The sequence below is a fragment of the Stegostoma tigrinum genome, chromosome 12 (assembly GCF_030684315.1).
Source record: "Stegostoma tigrinum isolate sSteTig4 chromosome 12, sSteTig4.hap1, whole genome shotgun sequence".
NCBI classification, from domain to species: Eukaryota; Metazoa; Chordata; class Chondrichthyes; order Orectolobiformes; family Stegostomatidae; genus Stegostoma; species Stegostoma tigrinum.
In genome coordinates, this window is record NC_081365.1 from 57,022,612 (window position 1) to 57,050,102 (window position 27,491).

General features: G+C 41.0%; 1 protein-coding gene across 11 annotated transcripts in view; it reads right to left on the reverse strand.

The window, feature by feature from the left end:
• The window catches only part of dmd (dystrophin), a 1,835,475-nt gene that overhangs the window by 243,197 nt on the left and 1,564,787 nt on the right, over nt 1–27,491 (reverse strand). For all 11 annotated transcript variants that reach the window (XM_059650343.1, XM_048540566.2, XM_048540567.2 and 8 more), the window contains 2 exons: nt 6,655–6,827; nt 1,158–1,314 (listed from right to left, as the gene is read on the reverse strand). In XM_059650343.1, coding sequence (XP_059506326.1) covers nt 1,158–1,314; nt 6,655–6,827 — 330 coding nt within the window. The remainder of the gene's footprint in view (nt 1–1,157; nt 1,315–6,654; nt 6,828–27,491) is intronic.

Consider the following 27,491-nt stretch of genomic DNA (forward strand, 5'->3'; position numbering starts at 1 on the left):
ACTGAGAGGTCCAGGAAGGTGAAGGATGTGCTGGAGATGGCCCAGGTGAACTGAAGGTTGGGGTGGAAGGTGTTGGTGAAGTGGGTGAACTGTTCAAGCTCCTCTGGGGAGCAAGAGGCGGCACTGATACAGTCATCAATGTAACGGAGGAAGAGGTGGGGTTTGGGGCCTGTGTAGGTGCGGAAGAGGGACTGTTCCACGTAACCTACAAAGAGGCAGGCATAGCTGGGGCCCATGCGGGTGCCCACGGCCACCCCCTTTGTCTGTAGGAAGTGGGAGGAATCGAAAGAGAAGTTGTTGAGGGTGAGGACGAGTTCGGCTAGGCGGATGAGGGTGTCGGTGGAGGGGGACTGGTCGGGCCTGCGGGACAGGAAGAAGCGGAGGGCCTTGAGGCCATCTGCATGCAGAATACAGGTGTAGAGGGACTGGACGTCCATGGTGAAAATGAGGTGTTTAGTGCCAGGGAATTGGAAGTTCTGGAGGAGGTGGAGGGCGTGGTTGGTGTCACAGACGTAGGTAGGGAGTTTCTGGACCAAAGCGGAGAAAATGGAGTCCAGATAGGTGGAGATGAGTTCGGTGGGGCAGGAACAGGCTGAGACAATGGGTCGACCAGGGCAAGCAGGTTTGTGGATATCTATTCAAGTTATTTCAGCTTTTTCTGAACTCTTTCCTGGCTGGCTTCATTAAACAAATGACAGAAATTTATTTTAAAAGTCTCATTGCTTTTACATGATTGAAAGCAGATTTCAAACATTAAACTGTGAATCAACAAAACTATACCATTGCATTCTTAGTTAAAATGCAGCTTCAAGATGTTGTGCACATCCCAGGATAACTACAAAAGCTGTGAGTATTAAATTTCCAATGCTGTAAACAAAACTCAAACATGCTTTCCATCATCTAGAACAGCATCCGTACATGTTCCTTTTTATTATATTACAGTAATTAATTTTGTATGGAATGAATTTGGCAAGTAAAGCATGTTTTGTTATTTACAGTGATCAATTTATAATCAAACTAAGAAAACTTTACATCTGTGACAGAATTTGAGCAGCCATTTGTTTAGCAATACCAGTCAGCCCTTGAAGCAGAAATGGAGCTAGGAATATTTTTTGCGGTAACATTTTGATATAGGGAAAGTATCAATTTTTTCTTACTCGGTGAACATCATTCTGTTGTTGTACAGCAGGAACATCACCACCAATAGGCTTTTGTCTTGTCAACTCATCATTCTTCAAGTTCAACCATGCCAGTAAGTCCTGAAGAGAGACGTGTAGCCGTTTCCATTGTTCAGCGCTTGTTTCTAGACAGGCTCTAGAAAGGGGTATTAAAAAGAACCCATAAATAACTACAATATCTACAATAAGTACATTGTACAAAATAGCTACAACCTACTGACTGTAACCAACTGTTCTATATGGGTTCTAATCTTCCACGTCCTGAAGAATGACTTTACTGTCTTTCCAATAACATATGAACAAGTACCTCTTATGGCATACTGTCCAAACCATATCCTGTTTTCCAAAATCAATTTAAATGTTTTTCTTAAAATACACATATGCTTAGACATGGAACATGATTGGACAAATGTACCCCATACTAAATGTTATCTACTGTAATCTTAACAACATTAAATATTCTGAATCTTGGTATAAATTATGCTCATTTTTTATCCAAAATGAGTCAAGTAAATAAAACAAACAAATGTGCTGGAGTACACATACAACATGGCTCTTGTATATGTCAACTGCAATTTAATGGAAAAAAATCTGCCGTCCCGTCACTTCGACTGCTATAAAGGCACTGGTTGGTGTATCATCATGCCACATAATCAGTATGGACTTTCAGTCACCAGTCAGGGCTTTTGTTCATTGATTGTTATGCAGTGACCTTTGCTACAAAACGTGCAAGCAGGTATGTTAGAAGGAACATGATCAGGCACAGTGGTGTTGACTTTCACAGTGGAGTAACCTTTAGAATTATCCAGCTAGCTTTGTGCACAGGTATTGCAGGACTGACTACAGTCATACCCAGAAAAGGAGGAAAAAAGCTTTGACTTTTACAGACATCAAATACACAAAAAAACCATCAATAGGTGGAGTTGCTAAACACAATAGGTTCAAATCTCAAAGCTGCAGTTGATTCAAGTTAAGTTTTACCGAACCACTTTTTCTTTGCAGATGTTGATCATTCTGTTCCTCACCACTACCATGATCATTAACTTGAGGGGCCATTCCCAATGACCACTTCATAGATTCCAGTAACACAACCTTCTGAAACAATTGTGTTTGCTGGTTTCGAGTTCCCATTAATGATCAAAAATAATATGAAAACCATACTGTGACCATCATTATGTAGCTAGCCACATGACAGAACCATATGCAAGACAAAATCACAATGAGGAGAAGAAATGGTGGTTCAGTGTAATTTCATATTTCCTGTTAGAGAAATGCTCATGTCATATCACGTCCTTCAGACTCATTCCTGCATGCTTGGTTCCATTCCTATTATCATGTTAACCATCCAACTTCTCGGCTTGATTCACTTACTAACTATTGGGCTAAATTTTCCCACTCATTGAGCAGCGTTTCCCTTTCCTTTTAAAAACTGTCATAACTATCATCCCTACCTCTAAATTATTAAACATTCAGGTGCTCCCAGCTGCTCCAAAAAACAGAACTCTTTCCCCATATGTCCTGGTACTGACTCACCCTGCCTAATACTTATATAGACAATACTGAGCCGAAGAGTCTCTTGTGATCTGAACCAGATATTAATGCCTTCCATACAGGCCCCATTTTCATTCACAATCTCTTCTGCAATGAAACAAGAAAACACTTTGTAAGATCAGGCATATAATGAAATTTAAAGTTGCTTCACTTCACAGCATGTAAATATATAGCACAAAGTCTATTGATCAGACTCTGAATTCCTTCACTCCAACATGTTTTTTGACAATGAACAACAACTAGAACACAAGGCTCCTCACATCAGCTATCTTCTTTAATTAACAAAATAATAGCCCTCATGTATTCTCCTACTGAGCCTGGTGAAAGCTGGCCTAGAGACCATTCTGTTTAAAAGTCTGATGCACACTGTGTGATTTTCTTTCATCCTGCTTATTATTTAAGAGGAAAGCCTGTGCTAAATATTGCCTTGCTGACCATGCAGGATCAGAGACCAGCCAAAACAAGAGTGAATTGTTCCTAGATAATTGAGATAGTCTAATCCACTGTTACTGATTGCATTTTTTAGGGTAAATTGGGATTTCAATCACATTTTCTCTTAGACTGTGTGAAGATGCCTTGTTTCTAAAACACATTTGAATGTTATTTGCTTTCCAAATATCCTCAGTGACAGAATCATTGTTCGGTTTATAACTCCCAATTTGCACAATTCCTCCTGCAAATGACCTGCATGAATTCCTCTAGGTTTCTGCTTTTCCCACAGCTATGAAATGGCCCAACCCATCCAAGTGACTTTTCTGTGATTGTGACAGTCATTGCATTATCAATATACATCTTCCTGAACCCCTGTAAATCCCTCAAGACTGTCAACCACATTTTTACCCATTAACTCTCTATTCGCTACTCGCAATGATGAAGGATTACTGTCACTTCGTTCCACGATTGCAGTCAAAGAATCTCCAGCATTGATTTTTATTGCGATCACATTGCATTACCTCAGGAGTCCCCCAATGTCTTCTCCTCATTCCCTTCCTTTTGCTGTCTTCAGGGACATGATCCAAAACAATGGGGCAGCCTTCACCTCTGTGCTCATGACATATATTTGCTCAATCTTACTTGATTCTGTAACAACAGCTCACTCCCTCCATCTCATCCCCACACAACTAAATGCCTCTGGATTCTTACTTGCCCAGCATTTATCACGTATAAGGGCAATTTCCCCCAGACATTGTCATAATTTTCAGTCCCTGTGATAAATGTTATCAACTTTAACCCCTTGAGCTAGTTCACTTACAAACCCCTCTCTCCCCAACAGGATCTGCGAAGCATTCAAGCTTCAGTTCTTGGGGCTACATCCAGACTCTGTATTATTTACCCTTCAGTTAAGGGGAACTTCTGCTTTCTCTTCACACCTGGCCATACCCCTCAATCCTGCACATCTCCATTAGGTCCTCTCTCAACTTTATCTTCTCCATAGAAAACTACCTTAGCTATTCCAAATCTCTCTTTCAGCTAAAATGTCACATCCCAGGCAATATCCTGGTTAATCTCTTCTGCATCGCCTCCATCAAGATAGCACCCTTCCTAAAATGCAAAGACCACAACTGCACACGGTACTTTGGATGTGGACGAAACAAAGTCATATACAGTTCTGAGATAATCTCCCCGCTCTTTGAATCTATGCCTTTGTTGACAGTGTTCCATATGCTTTATTAACTACCCTATTAACCTATCCTGCCACATTCTGGATTCTGTGGACATGCACCCCAAGATCCCTCTGTACCTCTGAGCTTTCTAGGGTCCTGTCATTCAATGAGTACACATTTGTCTTGTTACATCTCCCAAAGTGCATCACCTTGCACTTATCAAGGTTAAATTCGATGCAGTTCTAAGGAAGGGCCATTTGACCCGAAATGTTCACTCAGGTATCCCTCCACGGATGCCACCAGACCTGCTGCGCTTTTCCAGTAATCTCTAGAAATGTTTTAAATTTGAATTCCAATTCCAACTGATCTGTCCATCTGACCAACCTGCTTATATCCTCAACCTAGGATCTTATACCTACTGACAAACTCCCAGCCAATCTTCATGTCATCTGTGAACTCACTTATTATCCCTCCCACATTGTCATTTACATTGTTTATATATACCACAAATAATAAGGGACCTGGCACCAATGCCTGTGGTACGCCACTCAACGTTAGCCTCCAGTCACACAAGTTAAACCTTTGTCAATCTTTGCACTTTGGAAGAAATAACACAATAAAAGACGACTTGTTGAATGGCAGGATTCTAGATACCATGTGGTATCTTGTCAAAGGCTTTGCTGAAAGCCATATTAGCAACTTCAACTGCACCATCTTCATCTACACACTTGGTCACCTCTGAACAATTCAACCAGATCTGTTAGGCATGACTTTCCTGTCACAAAGTGATTCCATCCCTGATCAAACCTTGCTTCGCTAAATCGAAATAAATTCTCTCCTCAGAATTTTTTTAACAGCTTCCTTACCACTGATGTGTGATTCATTTTTCTGTAATTCCTAATTTTATCTATACTACCCTTATTGAAAATTGGAAGCACACTGGCTGTCTTCCAGCTTTCTGGCACTCTCGAGGCCAGAAAGGAATTAAAAATTTGGGTCAGGACCCCTGAGATTTCCTCCCTCATTTCCCACAGCAGCCTGGGATTCAACTCACCCAGACCTGGGTATTTGTCAACTTATAAGCTCGCCAAACCTACACTCTCTCCACCTATCTTCTTTACTCTCCATCTTCGGTCCGCCTCCCCCTCTCTCCCTATTTATTCCAGTTCCCTCCCCCCATCCCCCTCTCTGATGAAGGATCTAGGCCCAAAACGTCAGCTTTTGTGCTCCTGAGATGCTGCTTGGCCTGCTGTGTTCATCCAGCCTCACATTTTATTATCTTGGAATCTCCAGCATCTGCAGTTCCCATTATCTCAGAACTAAAAGTTCATTTTGGGGAATCGACATGTAAAACGTCAAAGGAACATGACGCAGAATCAATAGGCAGGTATGGTTAAAATTTCAACGTCATACGAGTGCATTCCTGAAGTATAATCCTTTAGCATATTATTGCTGGCACTGTGAGAATGCTGAGCCGAGATTTATGAGTGCGAGGAACACAATGCCACTTACTACATAGTACTATATTGTTCTCCAACCAACAACTATACTATTGAGTGATTTCCAGTGGGAGACAGAGCAGCAGAGAGAGTCCTAAATCCAACAGTTAGTGTGCATGCAGCACACATTAACTTTCCACAAAGACAGGAGAATCTATCATTAGCTTTCCCAAAGGAGTCTCTCCATCTCATGAAAAGAAGTTCACTAATAAGTTACATTTCCTGCTATAAACATTATCCCTGTGTGGTGACAGGACTCAGTTTTTCCTCAAGGCTAGTAAACGATCAGGGCTGGAAATCAGCTTGCAGAGCAGTTTGGAGATATCAGATACCAAGCTACCGCAGCAGTGAAATTCAAAAGTCACAATCATTGCTATTTTCCTCTTTTCTACACAGTGATTATTGTAGCCATTATGAATTAGCCTGAAGAGATTATTTAAGACCCCTTCCCCGCCATTGCCTTTCCATTTAGTGTTTTATTTTTTTCTCCTTCATTTCCTGAAATTTACACCTGACTTGGTTAGAGTTCCGTGAATGCTAGCCAATCCCTTCTTTGAGGATCTATGCATGAGAGTCTAGCCAGTGAGTATCAGGTTACCTATAAGGCCTGGCGTCACAACACACCATACTTCACACTTAGCAAACTTCTATCAGGAGAAATTAGACATCCCAAGTTTCATGATATAAACTGCAACTTCACTGCTAACATCCTAACAATTCTGAAGTAACCGTTTGAGCAGGAACGATAAACTCCAAATGCCAAATACAGGAATCAAAAACAAATATTAGTCTTTTCAGATTGGCACAGGTGAAAGGTCTTACCTAATATTCAGTGATTTTTTTCTGAGCTCAGTCCAATGAAAGTTCATGTCATCAAGACGTCTCTGGAGCAAAACCCCATCCTCTGCGCCTTCCAGGCCTTTGAGTATTTTCTGTCCATTCTCATCCAAGTTATGGTAAGTATCAGTGTGAGTCTCAATTTCTGACTGGAGATCCTGTCAAATAAGACAGATTATAAAAACGATTGTTTTGTATTTATCGATTTGTCAGAAATGGGATCCTAAAAGTCAGGACAATCACTGATCTGTGCCTGACTTCACATTTTACTCAATTCAACAATAAGTTGGAAATAAAATTGACAACAAAATAAAACAAACAAAAAATGCACTCTTGACAACACTGACCTTTACGTAATAAGTTTTTCTTTGCAGCATTTTGAGTCTAAGCCTTGGAAGAATACAAAGGTTTTGAGGCACCTGCATTGTGCCCGAGATGGTTACTCAGGAAAGCACAGACCCTTGCGTGCTTTCTGCTCAGTAATGTGTGACTGGATAGGAATCAGCCTCAACATTCAATATTGCATATCCACCCTATTGGATACAAAACCATCATTCAGGGTAGTGGCCTTTCAGCAACACAACAGTTGAATAGGCCAGTCATAAAATTAGTTTTGTTTTGTTATAGAACAGAAAAGCATCACAGTTCTCGATTCTCTTTAAATTTTAAAGAGTTCTGGCATGTGAACATTCCTCAAACAGATGCCACATGCCAATTTGCAATCAGCTAAGCATATCCCAGCATACCAACCCACCTACAGGCTTTTATTGGACTGGTTGTATAATAAGGAGTGAGGCTTTTGCTTTTCTGTACATCAAGCAGTTGTTTGCTTTTCAGCTTTATGCTCCTTCCTACATGCATCCTCTCATGGATCTGACTGGATCCATGCTGGTAAACTCTGCTACCCCAATGTAGCAGGACTGACAACAGGAATAAATCCCAATTGGAAAACAGTTTACTCATGAAGCAAACAGTTAAGGCACTCATTCCATGTAAATCATAAACTCAACTAAAACCACAAACTCTATCCTCCAAACAGCTAGGGAAGAAGCGCATGATCAAACTCGAGGTCAGTTTGAGGATCAGTGGGATACAGAGCCGGTCTAACAGCAAATGTGATGTTTTGTCCAATCACAGTTCCTCAGGTAACGCAACAATCTCTGCTGGTAATGCAGTAAAATATGGAAAACATCCAGAGTTGAATTAATAAGTGGCAAGTAATATTCAGGCAACATAAGAGCCAGGCAAAAACACAGCTCCAATAAAAAGCCAAACCATCTTCTCTTGTAATTCAACGGCAACATTTCTAAATCCTCCATCCTCAACATCTCGTGGCAACTATTGTTGAAAACCTAAATGGGAGTAGCATATAAATGTTGGGACTGGGTATGGAGACATAACTCCCTGTGGCTAATAAGCCAATTTATTCATATCTCAGATCACAGTCTCAAAAGTTTAATGATTCAAGAGCACTAGTCTCAAGTGAAGATAGTAGAAATGATTTTCTGCATATGGTTGAGATGAGGGATAATTGGAAGGAGCCTAATAGCCATCTCTGCTATGCGCTGCAAGAAGTATCATGTAAAATACCTGTTAGATTGTAGCAGCCTGGAATATTTTTTGTACTAACAAGATGATGGGAAGAGTTCATAAAGACTTTGAAGTGACAACTTTCATTTGCTCAGTGGGTGCTTTTAGGATCAACCTGAGTGTTACATTTGTACAGTGCCTCCCAGGTCTCATTGGAACTATTCAGTTGGTAATTACACTAATCTGAGTTTATAGTTAGAAATAATGGCCTGCATTGTTTTTTGATAGGGGTATTCCTGTTGCTCCAAAGATAGATAATGAGTTCACTCCTTTGAAGTCATCACATGAACCAACTTCAGACATAGGTCTAACTCAAACAACCACTGAGCCGCCAGAAACTGAACTCTCTGGAATTCACAACCCTGAGACAAGACATATCTCAGGTCTCTAAGTCTCTAGTAAACCATTGTGGTCACCCATTGTGCAATCTCACTTCACCAAGGGAGTGCTTCATAGAAGTTATATAAAAAACTGAACTTAGGAAGTTCAGTTCAAGGGTATTCCTGTTATTAAATAAAAATACAAAAAAAAAGAGATGGTTTTCTAAGCTCTTCCTGCTGAATGTTGCAGTCAAAAATATCACTTGGGAAATAACATCCATGCCACACATATGGCAGCAAATGATCATCTCTAACAAGGAAGAATTGAACTCACTTTCCTTTACAATCAATAGTGTTACCATCACTGAATCACCCACCATTAGCATTTTGGGGATTACTATTGAGCAGTCACCCAGTTGTACAAATACCGTACCTATAAGACCAGGTCAGAAATTTGGAATTCTGAGATTGGAAACTAATTGTACGACTCTCAAAAGTTTTCTCACTCCCGATGAGGCACAAGTCAAGTACAACATCCGCAGTTCTTTTGGATTTTAGAGACTTAGAGATTCATAGAGTTATAGAGTTATACACCATGGAAACAGACCATTCGTCCAACTCGTCACTGACGACCAGATATCCTAACTAAATCTAGGCCCATTTGCCAGAGTTTGGTCAATATCCCTTTAAATCCTTCCTTTTCCTATACCCATCCATATGCTTTTTAAATGTTGTTATTGTTCCAGCCTCCACCCTGTTCCTTTAAAAGCTCCTTCCACACATGCACCACCCTCTGCGTGAAAAAGTTGCTCCTCAGGTTTCTTTTAAATCTTTCCCCTCTGACCTTAAACATATGTCTTTCCATTTTTGACTCCCCCACCTGGGGAAAAAGACCTGGTCTATTTAACCTATCCACACCCCTCATGATTTTATAAACCACAGTAGTCCACCCTCAGCCCCTGATGCTCCAGGGAAAACAGCCCCGGCCTATTCAGCCTCTCCCTATAGCTCCAATCCTCCAACCCCGGCAACATTCTTGTAATTTTTTTTGAACCCTTTCAAGTTTCACCACATCCTTCCTATAGCAGGGAGACCAGAATTGCATGCCGTATTCCAGTAGTGGCCTAGCCAAACTCCTGGACAACCACAACATCACCTCCCAACTCCTATACTCAATGCACAGAACAATGAAGGTAAGCGTACTAAATCCCCTTTTCACTATCCTGTCTACCTGTCATTCCACCTCCAAGGAGCTGTGAACCTGAACTCCAATGTCTCTTTGTCCTCAGGAGGGTTGATGGAATCTAAGATAAAAATACCCACTTCATTGGCACACAATCCACTATGTTAAAGATTCATTAGTGTGTACCGTATACTAAACCTCCCTTGCAATTACCTTCCAAACGCTCAAACTCCTATAAGTACGAGGCCATCCAATGCATGGAATGTCAGCAGTTGCATATTCTCTTCTAAATCGCTAACTTGAGTTGAAACTATATCGTAATTGAATGTAAAACAAATGATCTTATGCTTCAGTTATACAGGGCATTGGTGAGACCACATCTCAAATACTATGTGCAATTCTGGTCTTCTTATGAAAGGAAAGATGACAATGTGTTGGACGCAATGCAGAGGAGGCTTGACCTGCCATGAGTGGGTTTGCACAATAAGCACTGTTTGGACAGTTTAAGTTTGTTTCCATTGAAGTTTAGAAGATTCAGGTTATGTTTGATGAAAGTGCAGAAGATCCTGAATGGTGTTGATAAGGTGGACATGGAAAGGATGTCCTTCCTGTGAAACAGTCCAGAATTAGCAGAGCACTGCATTAACCCTTTTCAAACAGGGATGAGGAGGATACTTTTCTCTCTGAGGGTTGTATGATATTTGAATGTTCTGTCTCAGAAGGTAGTGGATGTTGGGTTATTAAATATTGTTACTGCAGATGGAGACAGACTTTTGTAAAACAAGGAAGTCAAGGGGAGTAGTTAGGAACATCAAATGTGAAACATTAATTGATCTTATTGAATGGAGTCACAGGCTTGAGGGGACCAACAGCTTACTTCTGCTCTCATTTCATATATTTGACTAACATTAAATAAAAAGATTTCCATGAAGAAATCTATGTTGGCAGTACAAAGTGGTGCTTTTAGCGAGGCTGGGCACACAAAAAAAATTACAGTCAGGGTCAAACATGGACAATTCAAGCTTGCTGTGCCGTTCAATAAGATCACAGCTGATCTTCCACCTCAGCTTTATCATGCAGGACTATGTTGAAATGCTTAATTGTGACAGCATTCAAAAATTAATCAACCTCTGTCTTGAATAAACTCAACTTCTGAGCACCGACAATTCCCTGGGACAAAGATTCAGTAACACTTGAGTAAAGGAAATTCTCCTCAACTCAGTGTTAAATGGTTGCCCCTTTATTCTGAGACTGTGATCTTAGTTCTAGACACTGAGACACTGGAGACATCCTCACCTCACAACTTTAACCTGTCGAGCCAGCTCATCATTACTTTAAAATTTACTTTAATCACCTTTCAATCTTCTTGTTTCTAGGCAAAATATTTATGATATATGAAAAAGTGGCAAAAAAAACTCAATCTCTCCTATTGCACCCGCCAAAGTATGTACTGAAAATGACCATGGTGCATTTGAGATAACAAAGTGTGAAGCTGGGTGCTAGTGCTACACTTGCCCCCACACCTCCTCCCTCACCCCCATCCCAGGCCTCAAGATGAATTTCCATATTAAGCAGATGTTCACCTGCACATCTGCCAATGTGGTATACTGTATCCATTGTACCCGGTGTGGCTTCCTCTACATTGGGGAAACCAAGCGGAGGCTTGGGGACCGCTTTGCAGAACACCTACGCTCGGTTCGGAATAAACAATTGCACCTCCCAGTCGCGAACCATTTTAACTCCCCCTTCCACTCCTCAGATGACATGTCCATCGTGGGCCTCCTGCAGTGCCACAATGATGCCACCCGAAGGTTGCAGGAACAGCAACTCATATTCCGCTTGGGAACCCTGCAGCCCAATGGTATCAATGTGGACTTCACAAACTTCAAAATCTCCCCTTCTCCCACTGCATCCCAAAACCAGCCCCGCTCGTCCCCTCCCCCCACTGCATCCCAAAACCAGCCCAGCCTGTCCCCGCCTCCCTAACCTGTTCTTCCTCTCACGTATTCCTTCCTCCCACCTCAAGCCGCACCTCCATTTCCTACCTACTAACCTCATCCCACCTCCTTGACCTGTCCGTCTTCCCTGGACTGACCTATCCACTCCCTACCTCCCCACCTATACTCTCCTCTCCACCTATCTTCTTTTCTCTCCATCTTCAGTCCGCCTCCCCCTCTCTCCCTATTTATTCCAGAACCCTCACCCCATCCCCCCTCTGATGAAGGGTCTAGGCCCGAAACGTCAGCTTTTGTGCTCCTGAGATGCTGCTCGGCCTGCTGTGTTCATCCAGCTTCACACTTTGTTATCTTGGATTCTCCAGCATCTGCAGTTCCCATTATTTCTTATTCATGGTGCATTTGAGTCAGGACCTTTCAGAACACATAATGCTCGGTTTACAGCCTTAAAGCTGACTGCAATTCAGACCCGAAGTGCAATGTCATTGGAAGCCAACTAGAATATTACGTATATACAACAAACACATGTTAAGAATTTTAGATCAACCGTCATTACATAATTCAAGCCAAGGGCAGGAAGGTGGAACAGATTCACCTTTGGTCAATTAATTTATCAGGCCCAAGATTAGCTTACTGTGTAATCTACTGATAGAAATACTACAGTTGTATTCTCAAACATTTAAAAAGCAACCTTTCAAATTAGGTTGAAACAAACTTATCTGTTCCAACTCAAATGCAAATGTTCAGTATGATAGTAACTAAAACACATTAATATTTCTTCATAAAATTTATATGTACATTTACTCTGCCATGAAGTGATTTATTATGGCTGCCCATCTTATTGATATGTTTTCTATTTTGTTCTTATGTAACTCATTAAGCAATAAAATTCTGTTTATGCACAGCCATTAATTGAAGTGACAGATCTTGAGCCCAAAAGCTGCAGGACAACAAACTAATTTTCGTGAACATAAAAAGCCTGGAAATGACTGCCAGAGAAGCTATTGTAGACACCACATACCTGTACCAAACACAATGCTGGTACTTTAGGGGAGCTACCTTCATTTAAACGCCATGGAAGGATTAGCTACATACCAGCATTTCTTTTTCATTCACTTATGGGACTTAGGCTTTGCTAGCTGGCCAGCATTTATTACACATTTCTTGTTGCCCTTGAAAAGGTGGTGGTGAGCTGCTTTCTTGAACTGCTGCAGTCCATGGGCTGTAGGAGGGAATTCAAGGATTTTGTTTCAACAACAGTGAAGGAATAGTGATACATTTCCAAGCCAGGATGGTGAGTGGCTTGAAGCAGAATTTGCAGGTGGTGGCCTTCCCATATGTCAGCTGCCCTTCTGGATAGAAGGGGTCATGGGTTTGGAAGATGCTGTCCAAGGATTGTTTGTGAATTTCGGCAGTTTATCTTGCAGATAGTACACACTGTTGCTGTCAAGCATCAGTGGTGGAGGGAGTAGATGTTTGGGAATGTGTTGCCAATCAACCATGGAGTTTTCATCCTGAGTATTCTTGAGTGTTGTTTGAGCTGCAGTGATCCAGTTGAAGTGGATAGTATTCCATCACACTCCTGACTTGTGCCTTGTAGATGATGGACAGGCTTTGGTGAGCTAGGAGGTGAGTTACTTAATGCAGTATTATTAGCCTCTGACCTTCTCTTGTAATTATACGTCGAGTTTGTGGTCATGGGTAACCCCCAGGATGCTGGTAGAGGGGGTATCAGTGATGGAACACCATTGAATATCAATGGATGGTGGTTGGATTGTCTCTCATTGGAGATGGCCATTGTCTGGCATTTGTGTGGTGTGAATATACTTGCCACTTTTCAGCCCAAGCTTGGATATTGTCCTGGTCTTGTTGCAATTATTTATGGTCTGCTTCAGTATCTAATGAGGAGTCGCATATGGCATTGGACATTGGGGAACATATCCCCACTTCTGCCCTTATGATGGGGGAGGGAAGAATATTGATGAAGCAGCTAAAAACGATTGGACCTAGGATATTGCCCTGAGGAAGTCCCGCAGAGATATCATGGATCTGAGATGATTGACCTCCAACATCAACTATGTTCCGACATACCAGGTAAGACTCCAACCAATGGAGAGTTTATTTGCCTCATTCTCACTGATTCTAGTTTTGCAAGGGTTCCTTGATGCCACACTTGTTCAAATACTGCCTTGATATCAAGGGCTGTCACGCAGCATTGGTCTAGTGGTATTATAGCTGGACTGTTAATCCAGAGATCCAGCTAAGAAATTATTTCTGGTGGTCAGGAAATCTAAAACATGAGATCACAGACTCAGGATTATGGGTTGATCATTTATGACTGAGATGGGGAAGGATTTTTTCGCTCAAAGAGTTGTGAATTCTTGGAATTCTCTGCCCTGAAGTGTTGTGGAATTTCCATACCTAAATATGTTAAAGGCTGGAATAAACTAATTTTGGTCTCCAATCAAACAATATGAAGAGTGGGCATGAAAGTGGAGTCAAACAATGATCAGACTGAATGGCAAAACAGGCTTATCAGGCTATCTGGTCCATTTCCACTCGCATACCATGCGTGCTAGCATCTTGCATCTTGTAGAAGGTGGATATGTTGTGGTAGACAGGAGGTATTTTACTGACCAGATTTTCTAGCTTCTGCCCTATGTTGTAGCCAGTCTTTATTTAGCCAGTCCAATTAAATTTCTGGTCAATGGTAATGTCATTTAATGTCAAAAGTAGACAGTTGTCCATAGTGTGGAGCTGGAGGAACACTGCAGGCCAGGCAGCATCACAGGAGCAAGAAAGTTGATGTTTCAGGTAGGGACCCTTCTTCAGTTCAGATGGCAGTTCTTACTATTTCTAGATGGTTATCTATCCCTCTTTTGTTACAGATAGTTATTGCTTGGCACTTGAGTGCATATGGACACAGATAGCATCAGTCATATAATTCCAGGCTATTGTCACTATCCTTATAATTTATTGATAAAATTGGCTTTTATTTTGATAAGAACAGCCCTGAATTATAGTTTCTCTCATTCAAATAAGATCCTTGCTGTTCTCATGAATCTCAGAACCAGAAAAACACGTCTTCGTTTCAAATAATAAATATTCATAGTCATATTTCCATATACATTGAGCAAGATCCTCCGAGTATAAAAGCAAAATTCCGAGGATACTAAAAATCTGCTGCTTACAATGAGCATGATCAAATGCAGACTGGGTGACTGCCTTGTGGGACATCACTGATCTGTCTGTCAGAATAGCCTTGACCCTCGTGTTGCTTGTCATTTCAATAAATCACCATGCTCTCATGTAAACATTTCTGTCCTGGGCCTGCTACAGAGGTCCAATGAAGAACACCCAAGCTTGAGAAACAACACCTCGTTTTCTGCTGAGGAGCTTTACAGTCTCAAGGAGTAAATAAAGAAATTTACAACTTCCGACCACACCACTCAGTTCATAATTTTTATCAGCTCCTCCCACCAACACATATAAACTCAAATAATGCCATGTCTTGCTTGTGTCCTGTTGACTTTACTGTCAGATGAACAAACCCATTTTCTCCTTCTCACACCCTCATTTACAACCATTTTACATCTCTATCTTTTCTTCACCACCACTAGCAATCCCTTTGTCTTTGGCTCTGGGTACCCTCACTATATGTTCCACTTGCTCCTCCTCCCCTTCTGCCTACAGTGTAAAATCCATCTTCTTCCAACCCTTTTCATTTCTGAAGAAGGTCAACAATTACGCAACACCAGGTTATTGCCCAATAGGTTTATTTGAAGACACAAGCTTTCGGAGTCTTGTTCCCCCTTCAGGTGTCAGTGTCTAAAGAAGACCCACATTGTTAAAATGCTAACTCAGTTTCTTTTCACAGGTGCTCCCAGGCATATTGAGTTTCTCCACCATTCTGTGTTTATCTTTAAAGTATAACTGTTTCTTTTCACTAGTTCTTTGTTTTAAAAGGAAAAATGTGTTCGAATTAAATAAAAGTTACCGCAGCAAGGAAACCAATTTCTTTGATCCTGTTTTATCACGTGTAAACAATGATGCAATAGTCAGCTTTTGGAACTGACTGTTGGAACCGTAACAACTGTGGATAATGATAAAATAAAGTGCCTTGTAATGTTCAGCTAGCACCAAGAATAAGTTAATAGCATAATTCATTTCAGACAAAGAGCTTAAATTTCACTTTGGGCATGGATGAAAACTTTGTGATTGTAAATTAATTGCTCGTTGTATAGCTACCTGCCTGATACCCTGCGTGAACAGGTAAGTCAGGCAGTGTGTATCATGGGCATCTAATTCATAGCCTCTAACTGTTTACCAGTGCCACAGAAGAAAATTGCCATCTTTTCTCCCAGTATTCTGAAATCTGTGCAGTATTGCATGATATAAAACAATAGCGCTACTCAGAACTCTCAAGATAATCTATGAAAGAACTTGCGGCTATTAATGGCTTTTTTTTCTCTCATGCATTATTGAGTTCCCTGAGTGCCCTGTATCGGCATATATAACTTGGGTTGGCAACCCCCACTGAAATATCAAGCTTTAACCTGCATATCAGGTTCTACATGTAGCTCTCAGCATAGTTCTTACAATTGTTACTCACTGTACTGTAAAACCCCACAGATCGCTTTTTCTATTTTTACAAAACCCTTTGTTCCCCTTCAACATGTATCTACATAGGCTGCAGAGAGAGAGAGATAAGAACTTGTTTGAGGTTTCCTGTTGCTTTCTCCATAGTAACCCCTTAGCAAATTAGGGTCAACTTGCCAACTAATCAAATTCCATCGATCCTGTTGAGTAAATTGTTGTGATGTTCTGAAGTTTGGCATTCTTGTGTTCATCCTGATGAATGCAGGATGAAAAACTTTGACAATTTTTAAAAATAATATTCATGTGTTAGTGAGGGAATGTTGCTGGGTCAGCATACAGGTTTGCTATCATTCTAAATGAGGAATCTCTACAGACATATAATGCCTTCCCTTTTTGTTCCCACTGATATCTGTTCCTGAACCAATATCACTGCAAACTGAAGAGCAGGTCTTTCATTCGATTGCCAGCTGGACTTTGCTGCAAACATTACAAAAGGTTCTGAGAAATATTTTAACTTTTGAACTTATTTATTGTGATATTTGAAGTAACTCATGCTTAAATAACTAACTGACACTCCAGGAACTATTTCAGATGGAATCACATCATATATAGGGCTACAATAAGTCAGAGTCTCAGAATCCTGCAGTAGGTAACTCATTTCCAGATCCCTCAAAGCCTAGCCACAATAAATGTGGTGTGTGATGGAATACTCCCACTTGATTGGATGAATGTAGTGCTAGAAACATGAAAGGTGGTTGATGCCATCTAGGACTAAGCAGCTCAATTTATTGGCACCACATCCACAAAAAGATTAATTCCCTCCACCAGTGGTGGACAGTAGCAACAGTATGTACCATCTACAAGATATATTGCAGAAATTCAGTGAGATTCGTTTGACTGCACTTTACAAATCCACGACCACCACCATCTAGGACGTCAAGGACAGCAGGCACCTGGGAATACCATCATCTCTCCTCAACGTTCACCATTCTGACTTGTAACTATCTGACAGTTCCTTCAATGTTACTGGATCAAAATCCTGAAACTTACGCCATGACAATATTGTGGGGTGTACCTGCAGCAAATGGACTGCAGCAGTTGAAGAAGGCAGCTCATCACTATCTTATGCTGGACAATGAGTAATAAATATTGGCCCAGCCAGGAAAACTCATATTCCCTAAGTTAATGAAAGACATAAAGATTTCCAAGGAATTGTCTTTTAAAGAATGACCAATTTCAAATAAAAGAAATGACAAAAATTTAGTCCCGGCTGACTGATTTTACAGCTTTAATAGAAACATACCCAGAAAAAAAATCACCTATCTTTTCAGAGTTGACAGGCTTGCTCTGTGATTGCACTCTCATTTAGTTTCATTTCAAAAAATTGGAGATTTCTTACAAAGGCCACTTGAACGAACTAAGGTCTCTGTTAAAATAGCACAGGGTACAATTTGATGCCAGAACATTAATGGTTCCTTGAGGAACAAGATCAATGCATCTGCTCAACGTAGAAATGCTTAACATGCCCGAACCATCATCACAGTATCACAAAGTGGTGCCAAGTGCAAAGTGATATTATCCAATCACTGTAAATTAATCCTGACTAATTAGGGTCACCAAGACCATGTATGGATTTTATAATAAACACCTCTGTAAGGAAATTCTCATGTCAATTCACAAACCTGATTATCACAGCAAACCTGATACCCAAGAAAAAACAACTGTTTGCTGTTTAATTAGTAGCAAGTCTTACTACAACTGACAATAATTCAGAATTACCTCCCAGTTATTACTTCAAAGCTTAAAGTGACAGCAATGTATAAGTCAGGACCCAGTGACCACCGCACAAATGATTTGACAACAAAGGACCAATCCTATTCTAAGAAAGGATATAAAAGAAGAGAGCATTTAAAAATCTGTGTGAGAGCAACTGCCATCTGATGGAGCTAACAACCTATCAGCTCTAAAGAGAAAATCACTGGCTCTCACAGAATTCTGTAAGCTCTCAGAAAACCATCATCTAAAAAAAGGTGTAACAACTCTCTTAGCTAATATTCCTGGTACAAGAATTTGATAGAGAAAGGCATTCCTAACAGAATAACAGCAGAGAAGGCACAGAACATTCTGAAAGACATATTCCAGCTGTAATTTCACGAGACAAAGTTTGAACTTTTTTTCATTATGTTCATTTATGTAAGTGGGTCTTTTATTTATTGGAACAGCATGACATTAGAATTTTGTTTTTCTTGGGAATTGCTAACGTAGAAACATCGAAGATAGGAGCAGGACGAAGTCATTTGGCCCTTCGAGCCTGCTCCATCATTCATCACAATCATGGCTGATTGTCCAACTCAAGACCCAATCCTTCTTTCTCACTGTGACCTTTGATCCCATTAATCCCAAAGTGCGAAATCTAGTCGCCTCTTGAACACATTCAATGTTTTGGCATCAAATACTTCCTGTGGTAATGAATTCCACAGTCTCACCACTCTTTGGGTGAAGAAATGTCTCCTTATCCCTGTCCAAAATAGTCTACCCTGAATCCTCAGGCCCTGGTTCTGGACACACCCACCAGTGGAAACATCCTCCCTGTATCTACCCTGTCCAGTCGTGTTGGAATTGTATAAGTCTCTATGAGATCCCCCTCATCTGTCTGAACTCCAGCGATCTTAACCTAACCAATCTCTCCTCATATGTCAGATGAGCCATCCCGGAATCAGCCTGGTAAACCTTTGCTGCACTTCCTTGAGAGCAACAGCATCCTTCCTCAGAAAAGGAAGCCAAAACTGCACTCAATATTCTAGCTAGTAGTCAAAGGGGAAATTGTTTAGTTTGTTAACAGTGCAGTTAATTTGTTCACCATTAGAATTGGATAAATAAATTGTTACTTGTCGATTATAGAGTGAGTGAAAGGAGTTCATTTCAGTTAACCACCCCTTTATAACCAATTGGGGGTGACAGGCAGGTTTATGCCACTTTTTAACAGATTATACGGCAAGGTGAGTATCTCTGGGTGTTTTGGTTTTGGTTATTGTGGCGGTGGGGAGTGTCAACCTCCACATCATGACATATGTTTGTGGTTTGTTAGCTTTGTGATAATTGCACTTTATGAAAAATTAAGTACAATTGTCAGCAAGGTCATTTTAACTTTGCTCATTCCAGCTAATATCTAACAGCCTTATGGTGGCATGTAAGATATATATCTAAATCAGCACAGATAACAGACGTACACTGAATAACAACAGTCTTCTGTGAAGAACGGGAACTGCACATTAAAAAGAAACATAAATAAATAGAAGAAAACTCAACTTTATGAAATACACATTGCCAGTGGCCATCTCAGTGACAGGTGCATTCAATTTTCAGCGAACAACTGCTTTCAAAGATCCAATGGGGATTTGTGATTGTTCTAACAATCTTCGATCCCTAAATGTATCAAGGCTGGTACTGCATCAGGTGACATGGCTTCATTTCATTTCCCTGTGATGGAGCTGACTGTTACAGCCTGGGCAGTAGCCTTTAGCAACACAGCTGGCTTCCCCCAGGTGCAGGTTGCTTTGTTGCGTTGATAACACTGTAGCATTATGCAGCTGACTTCATCAGTAGAAAAGGATTCCATTCTTTCGATGTACAAGTCATCTGTGACCATTGTTACAACAGCTTAGAAGCATGCGCCTGGTACCCTGGGAGCTGTTACTATGTCAATACCCTTGAGAACTGCTTTGTTTCTTCTTTGCTTTGAGAGCTGGTTTTCTCAGATGAAGTTAGGGGGATACCCTGATCAACCATGGCTGCTGACCCCATGATCTAACCTTGACTGAGACTGAGTGCAAATGCAATGCAGCCCATTCCTCAACCAGGGCCCTAATGGATAAGATGATAGACCAACCGCAGGTGAGGTTCTAATACTTGGATGAGTTTGGAGTGAGGGCAGTGCTAGCAGTAGACTAGTGTGCTCCGCATAATCCTTGCATGCTGTGCTCTGCATAACTGGAGCAGGCAAAGAAGGGATGAGATGGAAACTGAAGAACTGGGGGAGAGGCAGCAGTCTTTGTAGCTTTCACTTGTTATAGCTACAGTCACAATCATGGCAAGTCAGACGGATGATGTAGTAAAACAGCAGTACATTTCCAAATGTGTACATCTACTTGTAATGCCGCATTTATGCCCTAAGAAACATTGCACTTTTGTTCTCCTCCCCTACCCTCGATCTACACCATGAAAGGTAGCACCAGCACTTGACCCAATGCATGGCTGGGCTTTTAAAATGGTGCTGGTGCCTGGGAGCCTTGCAATGATGAGTTCCTCCAATATTGCTGAATGGATGACAGCACTGATGTACACATGTTGCATGGCTAATGGAGAGATATGCAAAGAATACCCATAATAAACCTGCTAGGACTCACGGTGAGAAAGCCACCATGGAACTCCCCAACACTGACACGACCAATTTCTGGTAAAATGCAGCCTAAAGATTCTAGCACAGGGGTCACAGAAACAATGAGGACAATACCGTTTGCCTCCTTGCTGTGATTGATGACACCATTAATATCTGAGCAAAGAACTGATAAATCTTGGCTAATTTAAATGTCATACATTACAGAAAGGCAAACAGAGCTTTTGAATTTCAAACATACCGTGAGATAAAATCATGTACCAATTTATTTCATAATTGGTATGTGCCAATCCAGAGTTGCGTACCCTAATAAATGTCACATTCCACCTGTTAAACAAGCACTGGGAATGTTTCAAGCTCTGTGCATGCTGCAAAGATTGTTTTTCAAATAACAGTTACCAACAAAGAAAAATGCAGACCAAACAAATAGAGCAAAATCAGAAAAGCATGGCACTGTGCAACAATTAAAATAAGGGTTGTGAATTTTTTCAGGTAGTCTCTAGATATCTAGTGAAATACTGTCATTTTAAATCATATGAGCTCAGGGACAGCAACTTTTATTACATGGAAACAATAAATGTTCTGGGAAAATAGATATTTGATTACAAATGTGCCATGCCACTGTAACAATATGAGATATTCTCTCTGAAATGCCTCACATGCATAGTAGCTAATTTTAATATTACATGGAGAGTTCAAGAGAAAAAAGAACAAATGGCTTGAAATTTCTCCTTAAGCAGAGTTGTACATTGCCTGGCAGTCAATTCAGACTCGATCAAAGATCACTTCTGTTAATGACTTTTCATTATCTTTGAACTGAAGTTTCATCTTTTACGTACCATGTATGGTAATGCAACCATGACCAGTCAAACAGATTACTATTTTAATTCACTAGTATTAGCAGGGTGTCATAGTCTTCAAATGAGAAAAAGAATGGTACAATGCAATCATACAACTGACAATAAGAACTATGAATCAGTACTATGGAAAAAAAAATCACTGTAACCTAAAGGTGATACAATTATTTCACTTGATTAATGAATTTGCAACTTAATGAATTTCCAAACTCAAAATAATATCACAACACTTTGCTCACTCTCCCAATAAGAGAACTTTTTCAAAGGAAGAGCAGAATATGACAGCAGGGTGAAAAAAAAGATAATTAGCAGGATAAAGTGTGTTGGAACATAAAAACTGAATGGCCTTTTTCTCTGCTGTAGCTTCAACATAACACAGATCAACTTCTCCAGAGATAATGGGAACTGCAGATGCTGGAGAATCCAAGATAATAAAGTGTGGGGCTGTATGAACACAACAGGCCAAGCAGCATCTTAGGAGCCAAGATGCTACTTGGCCTGCTGTGCTCATCCAGCCCTACACTTTGTTATCAACTTCTCCAGTACATCTTGATAGAATCTTTACGTATTCACTTCCAATTCAAAGTAAGGGAGGTTGGCACCATGTATGGAAAGAGAGGGTCTATAGGATTGCTTTTATGATTCTACGACTTACCGAAGATACACAAACTGGAAGTACCCCTTAGACCCATCGTCTCCCTGCCAGGCACGCCATCACATCGATTAGCCAAGCAGCTATAAAGGAGACTAAAGCACCTTGTCAGCAAGTCATCCCACTCAATCCACTCAGCCCAGCAGTTCCTCAATTCCATCAATGACATAAGAATAGATGACTATTCGGCAGTGGTACCATTTTGGTTACTGCCCTATTCACATCGATAGACATAACACGAACAAGAGAAACAATAACAGCACTACTAAAACAAGAGCAAGACCCTAGCGACACCATCTGCACAGACAACATGCTGAACTGACTGGGCCTATGCCTCACCACCCGCTTTACCTTTAATGGCCAAATATATGAACAGATCAACAGGACACCCATGGGATCACCTATCTTCGGACTCATAGCTGAAAAGGTGATGCAGAGACTTGAAAGTATGGTCCTTCTGCTAATCCAATCAAAACTATGGATACACAACACGGACAACACCTTCATCATTATTAAATGGACCAAACTACAGAAGACACACAAATAAATAAACAACATCCTAACCGGAATCAGATTCACCAGAGAGGAGGAGAAGAACAAATAGTTCCCATTTCTGGATGTCATGGGAGTGCTCAGGACAAACAGGGAATTCCTACTGAAGGTACACAGAAAAGTCACACTGACCAAGTACTGAATTTCAACAGCAACCACCCTAACATTCACAAACAAAGCTGCATGAGAACATTATTTAAATGGGCAACAACACACTGCAGCGGCACACAGCTATGCCAATAAGAAAACGAATACCTCTTCCAGGTGTTCAAGGACAATGGATACCCAAAAAGCTGGGTCAGAAGATGTCTATCACATGCACGACAACAGGAAGATACTACACGCCCTGACACATTCACCACGCTACCTTACATCAGGAATCCATTTGAACTGACCACAAGGCTGCTACGACCACTGGACATCACAGTAGCACAGAAACCAACAGCAACCCTACACCAACTGCTCACCTGGAACAAGAACCCACTACCCATTTATGGACATGACCAATGTCACAGAAAAGATTCTCTGCAAAGACTGTGACAAACACTACATTGGACAAACAGGAAGGAAATGAACCACAAGGGCACATGAACACCAACTGGCAACAAAAAGACACGACCAATACTCACTCATCTCCATCCACATGGATAAGGAGAACCACCAATTTGATGGGAACACACCAGGATCCTGAGACAGGCAATGCAGAGACAAGCATGGGAATTCCTAGAAGCCAAGTACTCCATTGAGAAAGTCATCAATAAATATGTAGATCAAGACCACATTTACACTCCATTGCAAAGGAAAACGGAAGTGAGGTGACCCAGTACAACGGACACCAGAGTCCAAATACCAGGCAAGAAAACACAGCAGCGCTTTATCGGAGGCTGCACTGATGACGTTACCCAGCAGGACAATGAAACTTCTACGGAACAACGAACCAGCTCGGCAAGCCAACCAACCTCAACAGGGAAGAGAGGCTGGATTCCTTATGAATGGCTCAATCAATTGTGACCTTAACACCAATGAAACAATACTAACTCCAACTGAAAGCCCAAAAAGCTAAAGCTGAACGTGCAAAACAATGAGAAGTAAGAAGATCTGCAGTTTCAGATACTGAACATTAAACCAAATGCCCTTATCTTACTGAAATAATTCAAAAGCTTGGAATGGTAGGGATTCAACAGTCAGAAGAGACTGCATGACATCAAGACATGAGCTGCTGAGCAGATCCTGAAAGATGAACATGTTACTGAGACCAAGCAAACTCAGCAATGAGAAACAGGTCTTCAAATGTTACAGCAAGTTGTGATGAAGGGATGGCTAGAAAGAATCCAAGATGCAGGGATGAAGTGATTACATAATATTACATCTTTTACAGACAAACTGGAGTAATTCTACCTAAATAGATTAGGAAAGCGAACTTGAAGTGCATCTAGGCAAACAAACTGCCAAAGAATTTAGTCCGATCCATGGGAAGCAAGACAAGGGCTCGACTGGCCAAACATCAGCAATGAGAATAAGGGCCACATCAATATGCAATGTTTGTAATGAACATCAATCTATACAAGCTGACATGCCATTCATGACAGCCCAGAGGGACCATGGATGAATACTGAGCAGGCCTCTTCTTGAATAATCACAGTACAAAATCAGACATTTATGTGAACCAGGGAAGCTGTTCCTTCACGACAGGTGATGAGGCGGGTATTATTTAATACAGTAGATCAGTCACTATAATTACGACAGCAGTAAGTCTTGGTCTTGAAACAACATTCCTTTGAGAAGCAACATAAGTCCAGGAAGGGGCAGAAAGCAGGTGTACAGGCAATACCGACTTGCATGCATGCCAGAAAAGGATGGTAATTATGAAGGCTATATATGAATGTGTGCACAGGGAGAAATGTAATTACAATAAACTAGAAAGAATAAGTGGATTTTCTCTCATGTGTAATAATTTTCCTTGTGGAATAACTTGCAAATTATAGTACACGCAAATATGATTGTAATGGAAGTGGGAACGTTTGTATAAATAGTTACCTTCATACCCTGTGTTTTTCCACATGAAAGCTCTGGATGTCATCAGATACAAAGAAAGGTTTTGAGATGAGCCATTTTACACATGACATGAAATACCCAAAGGACAGCAGTGGTTCAAGAAGGCAGTTCACTATCACCTTCACAAGGCCAACTCAGCATTAATGCTAAAAATAGCCCAGCCAGCAACGGTTACATTCCATGAACAAAGTAAAACAAAAATCCAACATTACGTCTGGACATTCAAGCAAAATGTCCACGATTCCTTATCTTAACCAATGATCACGGGTTTTAATTAAAGTTTTTCTAAAACATACGGTAAAAGAAAATCCTTTCTGATTTGTCTGGCAGTGCTGCTCAAGGTCACGAGCAGTTTAGTTATCAGTAACATGTCCATTTTTATTCCTCTGTGTAGTGTTTTAAACCTTTTTGTATTCAATTTCATTTTTTATCTCACATATTTGCTTTAGCTCAGGTTGTAATTTTTCAGGTGCCTCCTGAAAAGTCAATTTTCCTGCTCCTCTGATGCTGCCTAGTCTGCTGTGATCCTCCAGCTCCACACTGTATCAACACTGACTTCCAGCATCAGCAGTTCTTGCTATCTCCCAGTTTGGCCAATCTACTTTGGGGTTTCTGAATCTGTTACAATATAACTTGGAAACTGTTGAGATACCAACTTCGAATGCCGGGGATTTTCATTCAGTGGTTCTCCTCACCATTTTATAATGTACAAAAGTGAAATAACCAAACATCATGGTCTACTCTCAAAACTATCTTCCAGGGTCTACCTTGAACAAGGTATATTCACAGGGAGAAATTCATTCCATTCCATGTTACTCTGGTACAAAAGTGAAACTAAATGCACAAGCTTTCAGCAACTTTGGTCAAACCAAAACTGATGCACAACTTGCAGCTGCATTCGGCCATTTTTTGCACCTTTTGTATGAGAATTTATATTGACAGAGTTGGTGTGAGGAAGTGCAGGAGCATGGCAAAACCTATAGCAGGGACCCTGGGTGGAGGGATTTGGGGAATGAAACTCTATTCTAGCACGAGGGAAGTCTGGTGATTAATGCTTTTCTTTCTCTGCCACAAGAAAAGCTGGAAAGTAAAACCACACATTTTATACCTTTTCTGGTACAGGATCCTACTCCCAGCAGGTTTTAGGGAGCTGGCACTGACCCTCATAACTGCCTATTGAGGCCTCAGCTTGGAATTGTTGTTTGATTTCTGATGGTATGCCAGGACCAGCTTCTTTGTCTTGCTCACATGGAGTATCATTTAGATACATGCGAGGTGCTAAATTTTGGAAAGACAAATCCAGGCAGGACGCATATGCTTAATGGTAACATCCTTTGGAGTGCTGCTGAACAGAGACCTTAGATTGCATGCTCATATTTCCTTGAAAGCAGAGTCACAGGCAGACATGGTAGTGAAGAAGGCATTGGTATGCTTGTCTCTATTGGTCAGTGCATTGAGTAAAGCAGTTGGAAGGTCATGTTATGTCTCTACTGGATGTTGGTTAGGCACCTTTTCGAGTACTGCATTCAATTCTATTCTCCTTGCTATAAGAAAGATGTTGTTCAAAAAAGATTTACAAAGACGTTGCCAGGGTTGGAGGGTTTGAGCTATAGGGAGAGGCTGAGTAGGTAGGAGCTATTTTCCTCAGAGTGTTGGGCACTGAGGGGTGATGTTATAGAAATTTATAAAGTCATGAGGGGCGTAAATAGGGTGAGCGTCCAAGGATGTTTCCTCAGGGTACAAAAGTCCAAAACTAGAGGGCATAGCTTTAAGTTGAGAGGGGAAAGATTGAAAAGGAACCTAAGGGGCAACATTTTCATGCAGACAGTGGTGCATGTATGGAATAAGCTGCCAGTGGAAATGGAGGAGGCTGGTGTAATTACAACATCAATAAGGCATCTGGATGGGTACAGGAACAGGAGGGATATGGGCCAAATGCTGGCAAATGGGACGAGGTTAATTTAGGATGTCTGGTCGGCATGGATGAATTGACCGAAGTCTCTGTTTCTGTGCTGTACACCTCTGTAACTCTATCTGCTTGTAAGATCAGGTGGTGTGGGTTCATGCTGGAAGGAGATGTGATCATTGCTGTCAGGGAAGTCCTGGTATATGACTGCACCTCACCCCTTCATTTAATTTCTGTTTGGTAGAACGGCAGTTGAAATCATGACAATAGGTTCTAAGCGGAGTTGCAACTTACATAAACAGTTAGTTCTTCCCGCAAGGCATAGCTATTTAAATATCTGGTGGGCAGAATTAACAGGGTAGAATCAACATTCTAACTAAGTACTCCAGAGGTATTGATTCCACTGTGATTTGATTTACAATCAGGCCATGACTCTAAGGCACAATTTATTCTTCAAATAGACCTTGCCATTACGATGCTCAGACAGTGTTAAGAGAGGTCCCAAAGGAGAAAATAAACAAAAACACCTGCTCTTCAGCACTGACTAAATAATGTCACGTCACACTACAGCATCAACTCTTAACAACATTGATTAAAGAGAGAATGTAATACATGGGGTATATGATCAAAGCATGTGAGTGCATCCCAATTCAAAACTCTTATCAGGTGTAGCTCCACAAAGTAGAAAGATGCTCCATGCATATATCAATGGCTGTTTAAAGACTTGGGTGGATTGACTATATGCTACTGGTCATTC